We start from the raw sequence: 16,905 nt of genomic DNA, 5'->3' as shown, positions 1-16,905 counted from the left end.
TGGTTTTGCCATGACATACCTGATTTACAGTGCCATCTTCGTTCAGTACAATGAAAAAGGTTTCTTCATCTGATGAAACAACGATCTTATTTTCTTTTGTTGTCACTCCGTTGCCATAGTAACTCTGAGTAAAAGGTTTCATAGCTCGAACTGGTACTGTTCAATAAGACAAGAGACATAATTATGATTATCATGTATATGCATGCAGTTATACTCGTAGATGGGAAGAAAGAGAAGGGATGGGGAGAAAAATAGATAAAAGGAAAAGAGAAAATGAAAGAGATGATATCTGTATAAACTATTATCTGAATCATGTTGGTTTATTTGTCTATCAAATGTTTTAAGATTGTGTCATGTTATTTTTCCATATCGTCAAGCTTAGTTACGTGAAATTGTCGTTCAATATCGGGAACCCCAAATTCATACCTTCTCTAACCAATACACCTGATATCGGGCGATTCCACACTAGAACTTCAAAAATATCATAAATTTCAGCATGCTTTCAATAAGTCATAAGTAGTGTAATATTTTACAATGATACCTAAATTTTATGAAAATTATGAGTTTTAACCAAAAGTGAAGTCAGATATAGTTTTTTTTGGGGGGAACAATGGAATTTTATATTTTCAATAATTTTGCTAATTAAATAGTCAAGTACAAAGACTGCCTGAACAATTATTGGCAAAGCACGAGAAGATTGAAAATATTGCAGGTCAATGGAATAATGTATCATTGATGGTTCCAAATAATATCTACAACATTTTCATGATCCATAATAGGGGCAGCCCTGATTTTTCCGAACCTATCTTTGGCAATGTCCCGTACGACACATAAAAATGCAAAAGTTTTTCCTACAAATTTATTTTTGATGATGCAATTTCACAATATCAGTTTCTTTTTCTTTGACCCATGGGTGATCGATTTATCCCATAAGGATCTAATCACTGCCCTTCATTTGTCAATAATTGTCCTATTAAAAGTTGTCCCGTACGACACAGTGTGTGTCGTACGGGACATGTCCCGTACAACACACAATATATAATGCATTTAATTGCAGGATTTGGATTCAGAAACTATAAATAGTAGGCCTATTTTAATTCAAGTAATTGATTTGACATATAGTGAACTGAAAAAATATTTTTTTTATCTCCATAGAACATGAAATAGGTGATTCTAACTATTTTAATTGATTTCATGTAGGTGTATTCTTTTGTGAATCCCTTCAGCTATGGTGATTTTTACTGGTCAGAGCAGGTTAATTTCTTTGTCACTGAGCATGAAAAGAAAACCTTTATAATTGATTCACCCTAGCCTGGAAGATGACTTCCTTTTGCATGCTAATGTGGAATTATTATAAGATGTAAAACAAAAAAAATAAATATCAACTATTTCGACTTCCCTTGATGATCACTAATTCTTTTATATTGAAACTCTTGACTTTTTTTCAAGTTGTAAACAAAATCTGGAAAATAAGACAAACCATGTTGTTCAAAAAAATTCTGGAAAATAAGACAAACCATATGGTTTCATGAAATGCAGAAAGGTTTGAAAAAGTAGAACCGCATTTCTTTAGGAATAAAATATTTTGTGGAATAACAAATGAGAGTAACATATATGTATAAAGCTACATTTTATATGAAAATTATAACATTTTAGCCCCATAATTTACACAAACAGTTTCATTCATTCATTGTTTAAATAGTGTATTGGAAATCATCAGTTAATTAACTAAAATATAACTTCACACAAAACCACAAGTTTTTCAACTCGTAAAAATGCTGTGAACATTTCCCATCATGAAAAAAAATGATATATTGCTCCCGATTGTATATATTGAGGTTACTTAATTATATTGTCCTGAATGACTACTTATTAAAAGACTTTTCATTAAAAGGGAAGAATTTAGGGGCAATGCTCCCCTTCTGATTGATAAAAAGTTCATTGTTTTATTCAGACTGCCCAGTACAACACGCAAGTGCCTGTACAACACACAAGTGTCCTGTACGACACACAAGTGTCCCGTACGACACATTATTTTGTTTATGATATATTGACAGAAATATTCAGCTAATAGCGGTTTCTAACATAATGAATGTCTTTAGTTTGATAGGATTATCATTATCATCAGCCAAATAAAGTGATTGAAGAAGTCAAAGAGACATAAAGTAAGAAAGTTTTGCTTCAATTTAGAGATGTCCCGTACGACACATTTTGAGTGTCCCGTACGCCACATTGTTCTCGAAAATTGTAATTTGCTTTATTTATTCGTGAATGTTTATTTTCCTTTCTTTCATAGATGTGTTTGTTCTTGGGTAATTGAATATAAATTTGAGTTCAGTTTCTATGAAAATTATCTGTCCAACTCACAGACTTTAAGAGTACAAACTTGAGGTTTCTAAAAAAGCCACCTTTTCTGCGTCCGTACGACACATTACTATTTCAAATCTGTATTATACAGGATGTGAATTCAAGTCATGTTAAGTCTTGGTTTTTTTAACACTCTGGTAGTACTTGATGATCACCTTTAGTTACTGGAATATTTTTAGTTTTTCTTGTAAAAAAATTGTCAAATGTTCTCTAAATGTCCCGTACGACACGTATGGAATCACCCTATCCAGCCCGTCCTATTGAAATGAAATATGGAGACCCTCCCCAGTGGCATTGAATTCGGTAACCGAAAGCAACCAGCAGGATTGCATGTTGGACTTCGGGACTATGGTTTTTCTTTTTGAACTTTTCTACTACTTTGAAATTTTTTTATACTAATCTCTGCATAGACCGGATATCCGGCACGACCCATTGAAAATAATACTTACTCGGGTATGTAGCCGTTGTAGAAAGGAGATTCTCTCGAGTAGCATTGAATTCGAATATCTCCAGTTTCCCGGGATCGTAGGTCGATGTCACCATAAAGATTTTCTTGTTGATTGCAATGTGATTCCACTGCGGTTTTTCGACAGAACTGAATCCGGTTTGATAATTCGGAAGGGGCACCATGTCTTTTATCTCCAATGCTGCGTGATGAAATAAAAAAAAACGTCATTTGAATATCCCATTCTTCTGGGAGGCAGTTCATGAAGGGTCTTGTCGGCTGTTTTAACCGACAAAAGAAATGATATCCGGCAAACACCATCTGGGAACTGTGCTTCTCGGCCAATCAAAATCAAGGAAAGTTGTCATTTCTGACAACTTGTCATTGTCAGACGAAAAGTGTTGTTGAAACGCTCTCCTGCATGTTCATAATTCCTGCATCGAAGATCCATTCATAGAATTTAAGCCGGTTATTTGGTTTAAAACAACTTGTAACATTATTGGGTTAATATCTCATCACACTGCATAATCAAAATATTGCATTCTGCTTTAAGGAGCCACAAACTGTGAAAGAAGTTTATGACTTGGGTTCATGCTGTGCAACGTGGATAAGTTGCTTGCCTCGAATTCGTGAATTTTGTTACCCATAAGCGTGAGTATTCTTACTATAAATCTAAAGATAATTGGTTCTTTTCTCGATCACTGCTTATATAAAATAGGGGTTATAACTTACGTTATGAGAAGTTTAAAACGCTCTACTACAATGCAACACTCGCTTTATCAAAGCAACTGTCTCGTGCTGTGTTTTAGTTTTACTGTATGAATTCATGCGCAATTTTCCTCACCTGGGTTGAGGACAACACCATACGGATAAATTACTTGCTAAGTGAAACAGCTGGATTAGGATTTGAACTCACGACCATCTGATTAAAACTAAGAATATCTAGTTTCCACTGTCCCGATTCGAAAGTTAAAGAAATTGCATCAGATATGAAAGGTCAATCATGGCGCTCGAAATGAATCACATGACAGCGGGGACGAGGTATTAATCAGAACAATCTTGGTTTCGTTTCCATGGTTACTTACATTCTCTGTTTCCCACACCACTCCCAGGAACGAATCCGTGACTTAGATCGTCCAAAGTTGCCCCTCTTCTTCGTCTCATTCTTGCATGGTTCTCTTTCATCTCGCGTACTACCCTGAAAAAAAAATATTCAGAAAATTAGGTTAAAGCTAATTGCCCGACGTTGCAGCAAACACCGATTTCACGAGAAAGACTTTGCAACCAAGATTCGTTGTAAGCGTGTCGTTGTAGAGCAATATAATTTGATATGGTTCATTCACTTGGGCATGTTGGGTGGACACATTTATTGGATTCTGTTCGAACTATTTCTAAACTGCTAACATTCTTATATTTCTTTAATTGCTGAATCCTATCAGCAGTTTAAATTCAAAATCGGCATCATCCTGGTTTAAGTCACCGGTCCATTCACTGACGTTTATTTCGTCAGCGCTGGTGACTTCTTTACACTCCCATTGACTTTTTTACGGAGTGCACACCTACCGAGGAAAGAGTTCCATATGCACCACCCCCCCCCCCCCACCAAAAATACAAAAGATTGTTGAGACTTCCACTTCGTTCACTTCAAAATTTTCTATCATCTTTTTACTGATGCTTTACCCTAATTGGGACTCGAATTCACCTCGTTCACTTCAAAATTTTCTATCATTTTTTTACTGATGCTTTACCCTAATTGGGACTCGAATTCACCTCGCTATAACCATAGAGCTTGCAGTCAAGTCCCCTTCCCGCGATGCTAGCAAGAAGCGCTGATACAGGAAGGGGCATTTTAATGATTATCAGCCAATAGTTCGGCTAGTCTTGACTCACAGACCCTTTACTGACTAAATAAACCGATGTCTATGGACAATTACACGCACTAGATCCTGCTCGAAATTTGACAGAATAAAGCCATATTTTGGTATGTATTTCCACTCCCCCATCATATATGTTTTATATTAGGGCTAGATATATTATTCTGAACCTTCTCCATGTTTTTATTTTCAGTTTTAGTGGGGGGATGCATATGAAACTCTTGCCCACACCTAGCCAGGCGGCTTCTATAGAGTAAAAATCATTTACTAACGTAAGGTCACTTCGTATGAGAGTGACCTTACGTTAGTAAATGATTTTTACTCTCTAGAAGCCGCCTGGCTACCTAGTCTTGAGGACGCAATGATGATGACTTTTAAAATAATGATATATACTTCGTCAATGATGAAGAAGTATATATCATTATTTTAAAAGTCATCATCATTGCGTCCTCAAGACTACTGGCTACCCACACCGACACACACGAGAAGAGGGATGACTTATTTCACGATAAGGCCTGACAATCTAATTTTGTGCAGAAATACTATTAAGAAATAATATATTTAACCTTTCTTTACCCTTTTCTGCATATTTTTCTGTTTATCTTTTTCATTGAACAATATTGGGAGTCCACTAAACTCCCGACCAAATTTATACGCTATAGTGCAGATGAATGGCAGTTAAATCTAAAATTTTGAGCTTTCTAAACATATTTTCAAAAACAAAAACCTCGCATAAGATGATAAAGAATGTGCAAAGGTTGATTGAATACTTTGAAGTGAATGAAGTAAAACAAAAATGAAAAATTCAATAGCGCCTCGTGTTCACTTACCTCCGATGTTTAAAATGGAGTTTATCAGCAAGCACTTCCATTCGAATCAGGTGGGCTTTCATCTCGGCATCCACTGCTTCCGCGAGATTTACCGACATAGCATCAGAAAGGGTGAACAAAATACAGGCACTAAAGGCAAAGAAAAGGACTGGTACAGTGCTTGAAAAACGGGCCATGCTGAAAAGTTTTCCTTTTTTGGAGGAAACATAGAATCAGGTGAAACTAAAAACGAAACGAAACAAAAAAGAAAGGGGAAGGAGCCGAGCCGAGGGCCAAGTGGAACTTTCACCTGCGCTGTCCTGACGTAAATCTGTAGGTACACATAAGATTGCATGGAGACCCGACTACATACACGAGGCTTATAGATAGACGAACACGGGTATGTGACGATTAGTCAATCAATTACAATACCATGCATTCCTCCCATACAGGTTTGCTTTCTGACTGTGAATAGGGATATCCAGTGCCATGCCTGACAATGCACCACCGGCTAACAAGTTTCGATTCACCTATAGAAATGCGATCATGCATCAACAGGTTAGTGAAATGACTAGACCGTTCTAAGCGCACTTAATGACTGGATCGATGCTCGGGCCAAGGGGTGTCACGGGACACCTCATTAACCCCCCCCCCCCCGCCCCCACCACCACAAAAAAAGGATAATAATAATAATAAATAAACAAATAAATAAATAAATGAATGAATGATATTAATAATACAGTAAAATTTTGAAAAGGTGGTGAGTGAAAATCTTAGCCAATATTATACAACAACGCCCCCTCCCCCCTTATATCGATGTATTGTGTTTTAGCCAATATTGTCTTCTAAACATAGCTGATAGGCCTAAGAAAAGGCCCTTCTTCTTTGCAGGCTTTATTGTGTTATTGGTAGGTCTATTGTTTAATGTCTACAGGAGTAACCCGTCGCAAGGCGTGGCTTTAATAGGGACTTACGCCTTCTTCTATAAACATAACGTGTATATATATATTTATATTCTTTGTCACAAATTGGTTTTGTAGGAATTTATGATTATAAATTTGTCCCATACGCCAAGATTGGCCCTCAAAATGTTTGGCTCATAACGCTTCTATACCGCATCAAATCTGATATGCCTATACAAGGTTGGATCGGGGGCATCAATTGGCTGTCGCAATAAAGGGGTTTCCAACTGTAGGCTATTAATTTAATGATGATTTCTTATGCATTTTTCTCTTAGAAAGACACGGCCCTGGTTAATGGACAATTCTCATCGATTTGGGGGATGTAAATTGGAAGGAAAACATGTTGTGTTGTTAAACAGGTGGCTATGCATATTCAAGAGTTACGCTTGATTTCGCCGTGCTTAATAAACCAACTTTTCTGACACCCGCAATTCTACAATTTCAAATTAATGGGGCAGCGGCGCACGCGTAACGTCAGACGTAGCCCCCCGGGGGAAGCTAGCGCACTATCTTACGACTAGCGTCTACGGTGTCTTCGAAGTGTAACATAGCATGTCATTCAATATCTTCCCTTCTATTAGGCGTAACGGGCTCCCATGTGGCATGTTTTGATTGTGTTGCGTGGCCTTAAGGACACCGTACAAAAGTCGTCCTGTTACCGCTCAATGAGAGAAAATGAAAAGTGTAGTATTCGAATGAAAGCGTATATAGCAAAATGTAATGAGTTTCTGCCAGTGAGGCTATGATGTATATATCACCCCCAAAAATTCGGTCACGAGTCATCTTTTGTGATCGTATTGAGAGAATAGAAGACCCGTTACACCTAATCAACAAAAAAAAGGATATTCCACATGAGAGTTTGGCCTACTTTTCCAAAAGTTTTAGAGATTGCTTTCCAGATTGATCTCTTTTTCTTCAGATTGTACAACGTGTATGAACTAAAAAGCAATTAATAGTAACGATCAAACTTGTTTACTGTACATATACATTACATAAAAATAATTAGCGTATATTTAGGATGATATGAAAGAGTTTCCTTATTTTCTTTTTCAAAACGAACAGACTGAAACATTTGTATAGTCTTCCATGGGATACATGTTTATTGTTAGTATAGGCCTATTGTAACGATCATTACAGGTTGGTGGGAAAAAATCCGGGAGTGATGTAGCGTATGGTCATGATGGTTGTATATAGGCCTAGTTTTGAAATAATATTCTGGAAAACGATGATGACGATCATTACGATGTCGCTGCTGATGGTGATGATGAAAATGATGCTATTGAAGAAGATAATGGTGATCAAAAATGATAAAACTGGTGGTGATGATGACGATGATGATGGTGATGATGATGATGATGATGAAAATGATGCTATTAAGAAGATAATGGTGATCAAAAATGATAAAAGTGGTGGTGATGATGACGATGATGATGGTGATGATGATGATGATAATGATGGTGATGTTGATGATGATGATGACGACGATGAAAGTGATGATGATGATAATGATGGTGATGATGAAGATGATGATGATGACGATGATGATGATAATGATGGTGATGATGATGATGATGACGACAACGACGATGAAAGTGATGGTGGTGGTGATGATTATGGTGATGACGATGATAATGATGATGTTGATGATGATGGTGAAGATGAAGATGGTGATAATAATTGTACTAATTATAGATTATGATAGTGGCGATGGGGGTTATGACGATGATGGTGTTGTTGGTAACGGTGGTGGTGTTTAAGATGAAAATCAAATAAACACATTTCTAGACGGACCTAGCGGGACTAGTTGTACATTATTCCAATACGATGCAGGTCTTAAACAATAATGAAGATAGTAGACAGTGCACATACTAATCTGTATCTACTCAAAATGTTTTTATCATCATCATCATCATCGTTTTCTTTTTAATTGCCATCATCAATAACATCATGTGCAGCAATAGCAGCATCATTTTCGTCATCCTCATCATCTTCATCATCATCATCACCATCACCATCATCATCGTTATCATCAAAATTATCACCTTCATCATCATCAGCAGCAGCATCGTCATTATCATTTCCATCATCACCGTCGTCCTTATCATCACCATCTTCTCCCTATATACATCAAAGTGCCGACCTTAAACGTCACCAAAAGAAATCGGACATGACTAGTGCACGAAACTCGACACCAATTGCAATGGACATCGACCTAGTATCAGGTTGACCCGGAAGCAGTGTTTTCATATCTTCATCAGATCGATACTTCAGGAAAATGTCAATGACCTTGATGACCTACAGTGGTGGCTTGAGGCTGAATCCAACCAAACATACAGTAACTTTTAGCACTTAAAGTAAATTTGATAATGATCAGAATGGATGAGCGAGCCTAATACAACACTTTTTTAACGGCGCTATCTTCACATCTACCGTAGATGGCGTATTTTTTTATTCTTATCTTCTTTCGTGCACCGTTAGTATAGTTGGTTCATTTTCTATTTTTCCTAACAATTTCTTCAATTGGAAGGACATGCTATGTGACGGTGATGATGATGGTGGTGGTGATGATGATAATAATGATGATGATAACGATGGTGATGGTGATGATGATAAGTGATGATGATGATGCTGATGATGACAGAAGATGAATATGGGAACTTTTGATTTTTTGGTATATGATTCTTTTCTTTATCAGCTTAGTCCATGCCCATAAAGGGAGTGTATAATGGATAGCTTTTGGAAGAAATTCATAGGAATTTTAAAACCACACAGATTAAAAGTGGATAAAAGAAAAACCAAAAATTTAAAAGGCACATCGAGGTCTTTATAAATCATTATGAGGATTAGCTCAAAACCATGATTTAGGTGACCTGAGATTCGGTATCCTCGAAAGGGCGCTGGTTTCGACTTGTGAAGTTGATTAATTAACGCGCAAAAAATGCACTCAGTTTGATTCCGACTCAAAAACCTTATCTTGAGGTAGGCCTACAATTCAGAGCATGGTTTTGATTTGTAAAGTTGATCCCGCGTACTGAAGTACACTCCATCTCCAAACCCTCCCCCTCCGCCCTCCTACTTTCTGGCCATTTTCAAATCATTATCTCTTGGGATGATCACTTGATCATCCATTGAGCAACGTATAGGATAGCCGTTCCACGAAAATGCAGTTGTCGAGAAATTGCCTTGGGCAAATCGATAGAATAATATCTTAATAAAAATTGATTATTTCTTTTGAGCGATCATTGCTCCTTTTCATATTGATCCACTGCGCCGATACGAATGGTATACTTTAATTTAAACGCAATCGTAATTAAAACCGTTTTGAATTACCATACGGTTTTTTTTCACCGTTTATTAAAGGTCAAGTCCACCCCAGAAAAATGTTGATTTGAATAAATAGAGAAAAATCAAACTAGCATAATGTTGAAAATTTCTTCAAAATCGGATGTAAAAAAAGAAAGTTGTGACATTTTAAAGTTTCGCTTATTTTTCACAAAACAGTGATATGCACAACTCAGTGACATGCGAATGAGACAGACGATGATGAACCTCGCTCACTATTTCTTTTTTTTTTTTTTTTTTTAATTATACAATACAACTTCCTTTTTTACAGATTTGACAATAAATACCTACTTGACTGAACCACATGGAATTAAACAATGCTAATTCCACATGTTCAGGAAGGAATTAATCGTTGTCTCACTTGACAATGAGGAGAAAATTAAAATATTTCATATAATAGAATACAAAAGAAAATAGTGAGGGATTATGTCATCAGTCTCATTTGCATACCGACCAGAATGTGCATATAACTGTTTTGTGAAAATAGCGAAACTTCAAAAATGTCATAACTTTCTTATTTTACATCCGATTTTGATGAAATTTTCAGTGCTATGCATAGTTGATTTTTTTTTACTTTTCAGTCAATCAACGTTTTGTTAGGATGGACTTGTCCTTTAAAATGTCTTTTATCCTTTAGCTCACCATACTGTTTCTCAATGGTGTTAATTGTTTTGTTTAAACTTTTTTTTTTTTGATGCCTTGTTAATTGTTTTCTCTTGTAGTTTAAATATGTATTTCTCGATACTGTTTTATTAAGACCCTTCTATAAAACAGCGTAAGGTGGCAACAATAATTGTTGAGGGTCAGACAATGGGCCGGGTGCAAATTCAGACAAGAATCTGGTGGGGATGCAGCGGGTCGAGACGATGGTCTTCTATACGTTGATTTTTTTTTTAAAGCAAACTTTTATGCCTTTTATTCCAAATCCAAACGAAAATTACAATCAAGTATGAAATCAATGAAGAGAATCAGCGCTTCAGAGTTTTATTTCACTATAGTATACCCAACTGAGATGAAAATACGACATGAAGATAACATTAAAAGCAGATGAGAACGCAGAAATCACGTTGAATGAAACAGTCTCAATAAATGACATGGTGGCATCGAATCAGTATGAAGTTTGCAATTAGATTGCAAGGGTGTCTGGTTTGTTTGATCTGGAGCCGTTATCTCAAGTGCATTCTATTTTGGTTTATGATTGAAATACTATTCGATGTAATTAGCAACTTTGAAGATTGATAGATACTTCCACGTTTTCTCTCTTCCCTTGTCCCTTCCTCGCTCATTCTCTTCTTGCCTTTTTTTCTCTCTATCCTTTCCTCATCTCAAATCAATATTGGTTACCCCCTCCCATTTTTCTAATTTCTCCCATCCTTTTCTTTCTCTCCCCCTCCTTTCTCCTTTCTCTATTTCTCTCCCTTCCTCCTCCCTTCTCTCCCCCTCTCTATCTATCTATCTATCTATCTATCTATCATTCTATCTATCTATCTATCTATCTATCTATCTATCTATCTATCTATCTATCTATCTATCTATCTATCTATCTATCTATTTATCTATCGATCGATCGATCGATCGATCGATCTATCTATCTTCTTTCTCCTTCTCTCTATCTATATATCCATCCATTGGTCCATCTATCTGTCTTTCTATCTATATTATCCCCCCATTTTCCCTCTTTCTCTCGAACTCTTGATCTCTCTGTCAGTCTCTCTCTCTCTCTCCATCAATCCCCCTCCCCTCGTCAACTCTCTCTCTCTCTCTCCCTATATTCAATATTTTATTTCACTACTTTGTTTTGGGTCCAACCTGTGGTCCCAACACCCCCCCCCCTCCTCATCTTCCACCCTCATCAGTAATGCAGTCGACTCCTGTTCCCCTTCCGCCGCCTGCCATCCGTAAACATTCCACTCAATAACCAAGAATAGGGGTGTATCCTACACCCCTTGAGGGTCCGAACGACACCCCTTCTAACCATGCATCACCCTCTTCAGTCGACACGCTCCCATTGTAGCTCCGGCTTTATCCGATACACCGTTTCCATGGCAACCCCTCCTCTTTATCCTTGCTCCATCACGATCGTGTTCTCCGGTGATAAGCTGGCCGTAAAAGGCTTTTTGTCTTAACTCTGTTCAGAATAGGTTCAAGATTAAAGTTAGGTATATCCTTTTGTTAGGTATATCCTTTTTAGGTCCTAAGTTACAGTGAATAGCTTTCTAACTTAACTCTGCTCAGAATGAGTTTAAATAAAGTTTTGTAAGTTTATAGTAAGCTCCAGGGTTAGGCCTATAGCTTTTCAAAGTACTCTGAGTTAAGTAGGCCTTTAAAGTCCTAAGTTACAATTCAACAACCTAACGATTTAACTCTGTCTATAATGAGTTTTAAATTCAAGTTTAGTAGGCATTTAACGTGTAGGCCTTCATGTGGGGTGGGGGTGTCGTGGTCTAGTGGTTAAGACTCTCGTCTTTCAATGTGAGGGACGTGGGTTCGATTCCCAGACTTGGCGTGTTTTCCTTCAGCAAGAAATTCACCCACATCGTGCTGCACTAAACCCAGGTGAGGTTAATATGGCTACCGGCAGGAAGTAATTCCTCAAAAAGTTGTGAGCACCGGAATAGGTAGACTAGCTTCGCCGGGGTAATATAGCCGGGAGCGCCTTTGAGCACCTAACAAGGTGGATTTGTACGCTACATATATGCTATATTATTTTACTTTTTATAAATAGCTTCCCAATATCCTCCAGGATGGGTCTAAAATGCAAGTTAATACAGATATGCATTCCAGGTCATGATATACATTTCAACAGCTTTCCAATTTAAATCTGACCAGAATGAGCTTGAAGTACAAGCTTTACAAGTTTCTTAGTCCTTTAACTTGAGATCTAATTTACATTTCAATAACTTTCCAACTTAACTTCCAATGATCAACTGGTGCACATGTGGACGATTTGTATTTTTCGTGAGCACATAATTTATTTCATCTTATAGGCCTAAAGGTTCATCGGGGAATACATTTTCTTTCTTAATGGACCTGTGAGGAGACATTTACTTTGTGAATGGGTTTGGTTTCTGGAGGCGAGGTTATGTTTGAAATTGGATCAAGGGCACTCGAGAACCATCACCGATAACCCCCGTATGAGATAATCATGCATAGAGATCGGGGGGGGGCGTGGCAGATCTGGGGGAGGGTTAGAGGTACACACCCCCTCCTGGGGCTCACTAGAAATAATAATAAAAAAAGGAGCGTGGGATCAAACTCCAATATCCCTTCCCTGTTTACGAGAGACGCGCAAGCAGAACAATGGCGGATCTACGGAGTGGGAGGGGGGGGGGGCACATTATGTCACAGCTCAGTCAAACCGACTTGTCACCCCCTTTATAAATGATTATTAAAGGGGAATCCAGCCTTGGCCATAAAATGTTGTGTTGGGAAGGAGAAAAATAAATTAAACAGAATGGTGAAAGTTTGAAAGAATTCGGACAAGCAATAAGAAAGTTATAGCTGCTTTAAAATTTAGATCACTATTAGTATGTAGATTTCAAATTGGCAACTGGGTAAGTAAATTATGACAAGGGGCAAGGACAACTTTCCCATAGGCCATGTACTTTATTATCAGGGATTTGTGGTTTTTTCCTAAGTACCCATTCCCCTGGGGCAGTAATCTAAATATAACCCAGGTAGTATATTGTTTAATGTCCTCATGAAAGAAAAATATAATTTGAAATAAAACTTTTGGGAAAAATTATATTTTAGCCATAATATGAATTGGAGTACATGGAAGAGTAGTCCTTGCCTTACATCACTATGACATCCCATATGCGGCCAATTTGAAGTCTCCATGAGTATAGTGATTACCAATATTTACAACTTTTAAAAATTCATAACTTTCTTGTTGTTTGTCCAATATTGTTCAAACTTTCACCTATCAACTTGTCTGATTTTTCTTTTTCTTATAAAAACAAGTTTTTATTTGGGTTGGATTCCCCTTTAAGTAATTGCATATGATATAAACACAAGGTGGTTGTGGTTACAAAAAAAAGAAAAATACTTGTATCTGAGTAGCTGTGAACAAATTGGTCTGTGAAAATCAGGCTGATAAAAATTAGGTCGGGGAAGGGAATAGGACTCATAACAAAGCTATATCAGTGGCGTAATGAGCCAAAAATTTGTTGGGGGACACATTTTTATTTTAAAAAAAGTTTTGAATGACTCAAGCGAGCGAGCAAAATTTTTTGTGATAAATTTTAACACAGTATTAAGAAAATAATGCTATATTTCTCCCTTCTCGCTTTCCATTCTTTAGTTTTCTATTTTTTTCTTGGTCGTGAAAAATTGGGGGGGGGGGGCTCAAATTTTTACCCCTTTATTACATTCCATTCCTAAACACGCTTCATCCCAAAGCAAGTTTGATTTCTATACAACAATTTCAAATTCGAATGATAAATTAAATAACTATTTACACAATTTCCTGACATTTTAGGACAAAGCTTTTCGCCGAAAATATACCTGCTTAATGACATGTAAAGCATGCTCCTTGTATTTTTTTAAATTTGTATTCTTACTAATTTTTTTATAGACCTGTCTCATTAAAATCTCGAGAAAATGGGATGTATAGGCCTAATGTACACATCAAAACAGTGAAAGTGCTACCTGGGGGCGGGTTGAGTTGAAGGTGATTCGAAAAAGAGATTGTACGTTTCCAAAATATTTTGAGGATGAATGAATGCAGATTTTTTTTTACTTTCTGACATGCAGGCCGGTGCATCCATAGAGATTCATTATATCCATATAGATATATACTAATAACGCAAACTTGTGATATATCTCTATGACATCGTAGCTCTTTGGGTGCTTATATCGGACCATTTTTATTTTTTTTTAATTTTTTTAAAAACAAGTTCACACCTAGTTACCAATAATGCATATAGCATTTCCATTTATTTGAAAGCAGGGTAAAAGAGCATTGTAGATTAAATGCCTTGCTCACTGGCATAGCTGCCGCGGCCGGGGATCGAACCCCGGACTTTTTCATGTATCGCCAGGCGCCCTAGACCACTCGGCCACGGCACCTCCACATGGTCGGACTCAGCGAGAGCGATTGCGCAATCGCACTATTTGCTGCATGTGATTCATATGGCGATTGATCGACAGAAAGTTCCCGCAGAGTTCCTTTTCAAGACATTTTTTGAAGATTGGATGCGAACAGTGAAAGTAATCAGGTGAGATCATTACCTTTACCTTCATCGAATAATTTCATTTACGCAATTTTCTTTAATCAGGGATTATCAACGAGCAATCTGTTTATTTGTGGTTTAGTTTGGGAGATTGTGGTGTTAAGCAATGCCAATGAGTCGCTGACTTGTTTATGTGCCCGACCCACCGGCCTAGAGTCTAGAGAACTCGTAGTCGTACTCGTAGATCAATGTCGCGCGTAGGTCGCAAATCTGTGTAGGCCTACTTGTTGTTGCTTTTTCAGATCAATGCATTAATACAACTCTGGGGAAATCTTTGCAATCGTATATGATTGACTACTTTTTGTATTTGTATGATTCTTGACTAGGCCTACTTGCCACCGACTAAAAGTTGCTGATTTTTATTCCTTTGTCTTGAAAATAATCATCTAACAAAAACTTGTCAAGACTCAAGTATTGTCTTGTCTTGATTTGAAGTAACGCCTCAAAATCAATCTAGACCTATATTATTTTTTTTTGTATGTTCAGAACTTCAGCCCCTTATAAAATGAGACCTTTCCTACTTTGAATATTAAAGGGGAATCCAACCCAAATAAAATCTTATTTTCATAAGGAAAATAAAAATCAGACAAGTTGATAGGTAAAAGTTTGAACAATATTATTGGACAAACAACAAGAAAGTTATGAATTTTTAAAAGTTGTAAATATTGGTAATCACTATACCCATGGAGACTTCAAATTGGCCGCATATGGGATGTCATAGTGATGTAAGGCAAGGACTACTCTTCCATGTACTCCAATACATATTATGGCTAAAATATAATTTTTCCAAAAAGTTTTATTTCAAATTATATTTTTCTTTCATGAGGACTATAACAATATACTACCTGGGTTATATTTAGATTACTGCCCCAGGGGAATGGGTACTTAGGAGAAAACCACAAATCCCTGATAATAAAGTACATGGCCTATGGGAAAGTTGTCCTTGCCCCTTGTCATAATTTACTTACCCAGTTGCCAATTTGAAATCTACATAGTACTAGGGATCTCAATTTTTAAGCAGCTATAACTTTCTTATTGCTTGTCCGATTTCTTTCAAACTTTCACCAATCTGTTTAATTTATTTTTCTCCTTCCCAACACAACATTTTATTGCCAAGGCTGGGTTCCCCTTTAAGCAATTTCGTTTTTAATATTTAATTTTATACAGAGATTATGTTCCATTTTTCGCAGTGAAACTAGGGAAAAGTGTCTTGGTCAGTAGATCTCTGGATTCCCCTGTCTCCGGCCTTTTATTATCAGGTGGGTCTCCATTCTTCTTATTTGGTTCATTTAAATACCTTCTGAAAAGGTTTGTTTAGTTACCAGACAATTTAAGAAAAATTTTATAGCTGATCTTCTTTGTTTATTCTATAACAATTAACATCCTAAAATATTACTTTCACTATCTCTCTGTTTCTTGATTTGATTGGATCAATTAAACTTAGAGTTATTGCTAAAGTAGTTCTATTGAAAGGGGAATGTAAAATTCTCCACCTATTGTAGGAATAAATATTCCTCAATTTAAAGGGGAAGGTCACCCTGACATCGAGATGGTTTTAATAATTGAAGCAAAAAAATAAGAGAAACTTGTTAATGAAAGTTTGTAGATTAACACACATGCTGGAATTGTGTAATATCGATTCCATAAAATGCAATCTTTGTCATAAATCCACACACTTGCTCCTTTAACCCCCCAAAAAAGAAAAGTCCAGTTTTCTGAAATGTCTACTTCTGAATCATTTGAAGAAGATTGCATTCAAGGATTTCAAGCCTCTTGAAATTAACTTCTAAATGAAATTCTTTCATTCCCCTATGATACCAAAAACAACCAGCATTGGAAATAGTTGAGGGCAACGGGCCATTTTGCTCTCAT

General features: G+C 36.8%; 1 protein-coding gene across 2 annotated transcripts in view; it reads right to left on the bottom strand.

Moving 5' to 3' along the window:
• Nucleotides 1-5,964, bottom strand: part of LOC129268173 (uncharacterized) — a 208,368-nt gene extending 202,404 nt beyond the window's left edge. Inside the window, exons 1-4 of one of the 2 annotated variants that reach the window (XM_064104858.1) lie at nt 5,517-5,964; nt 3,898-4,010; nt 2,817-3,014; nt 20-156 (exon numbers count right to left, since the gene is read on the bottom strand). In XM_064104858.1, coding sequence (XP_063960928.1) covers nt 20-156; nt 2,817-3,014; nt 3,898-4,010; nt 5,517-5,692 — 624 coding nt within the window. In that variant the 5' untranslated portion in view covers nt 5,693-5,964. The remainder of the gene's footprint in view (nt 1-19; nt 157-2,816; nt 3,015-3,897; nt 4,011-5,516) is intronic. The other variant, XM_064104859.1, reaches the window with a different exon arrangement.
• Between the last annotated feature and the right edge of the window lie 10,941 nt (nt 5,965-16,905).

This window comes from Lytechinus pictus, chromosome 9, assembly GCF_037042905.1.
Source record: "Lytechinus pictus isolate F3 Inbred chromosome 9, Lp3.0, whole genome shotgun sequence".
In the NCBI taxonomy this organism is placed as follows: Eukaryota; Metazoa; Echinodermata; class Echinoidea; order Temnopleuroida; family Toxopneustidae; genus Lytechinus; species Lytechinus pictus.
The sequence above is the reverse complement of the archived record's forward strand: the minus strand, read 5'-3'. Positions and strand labels throughout refer to the sequence as shown.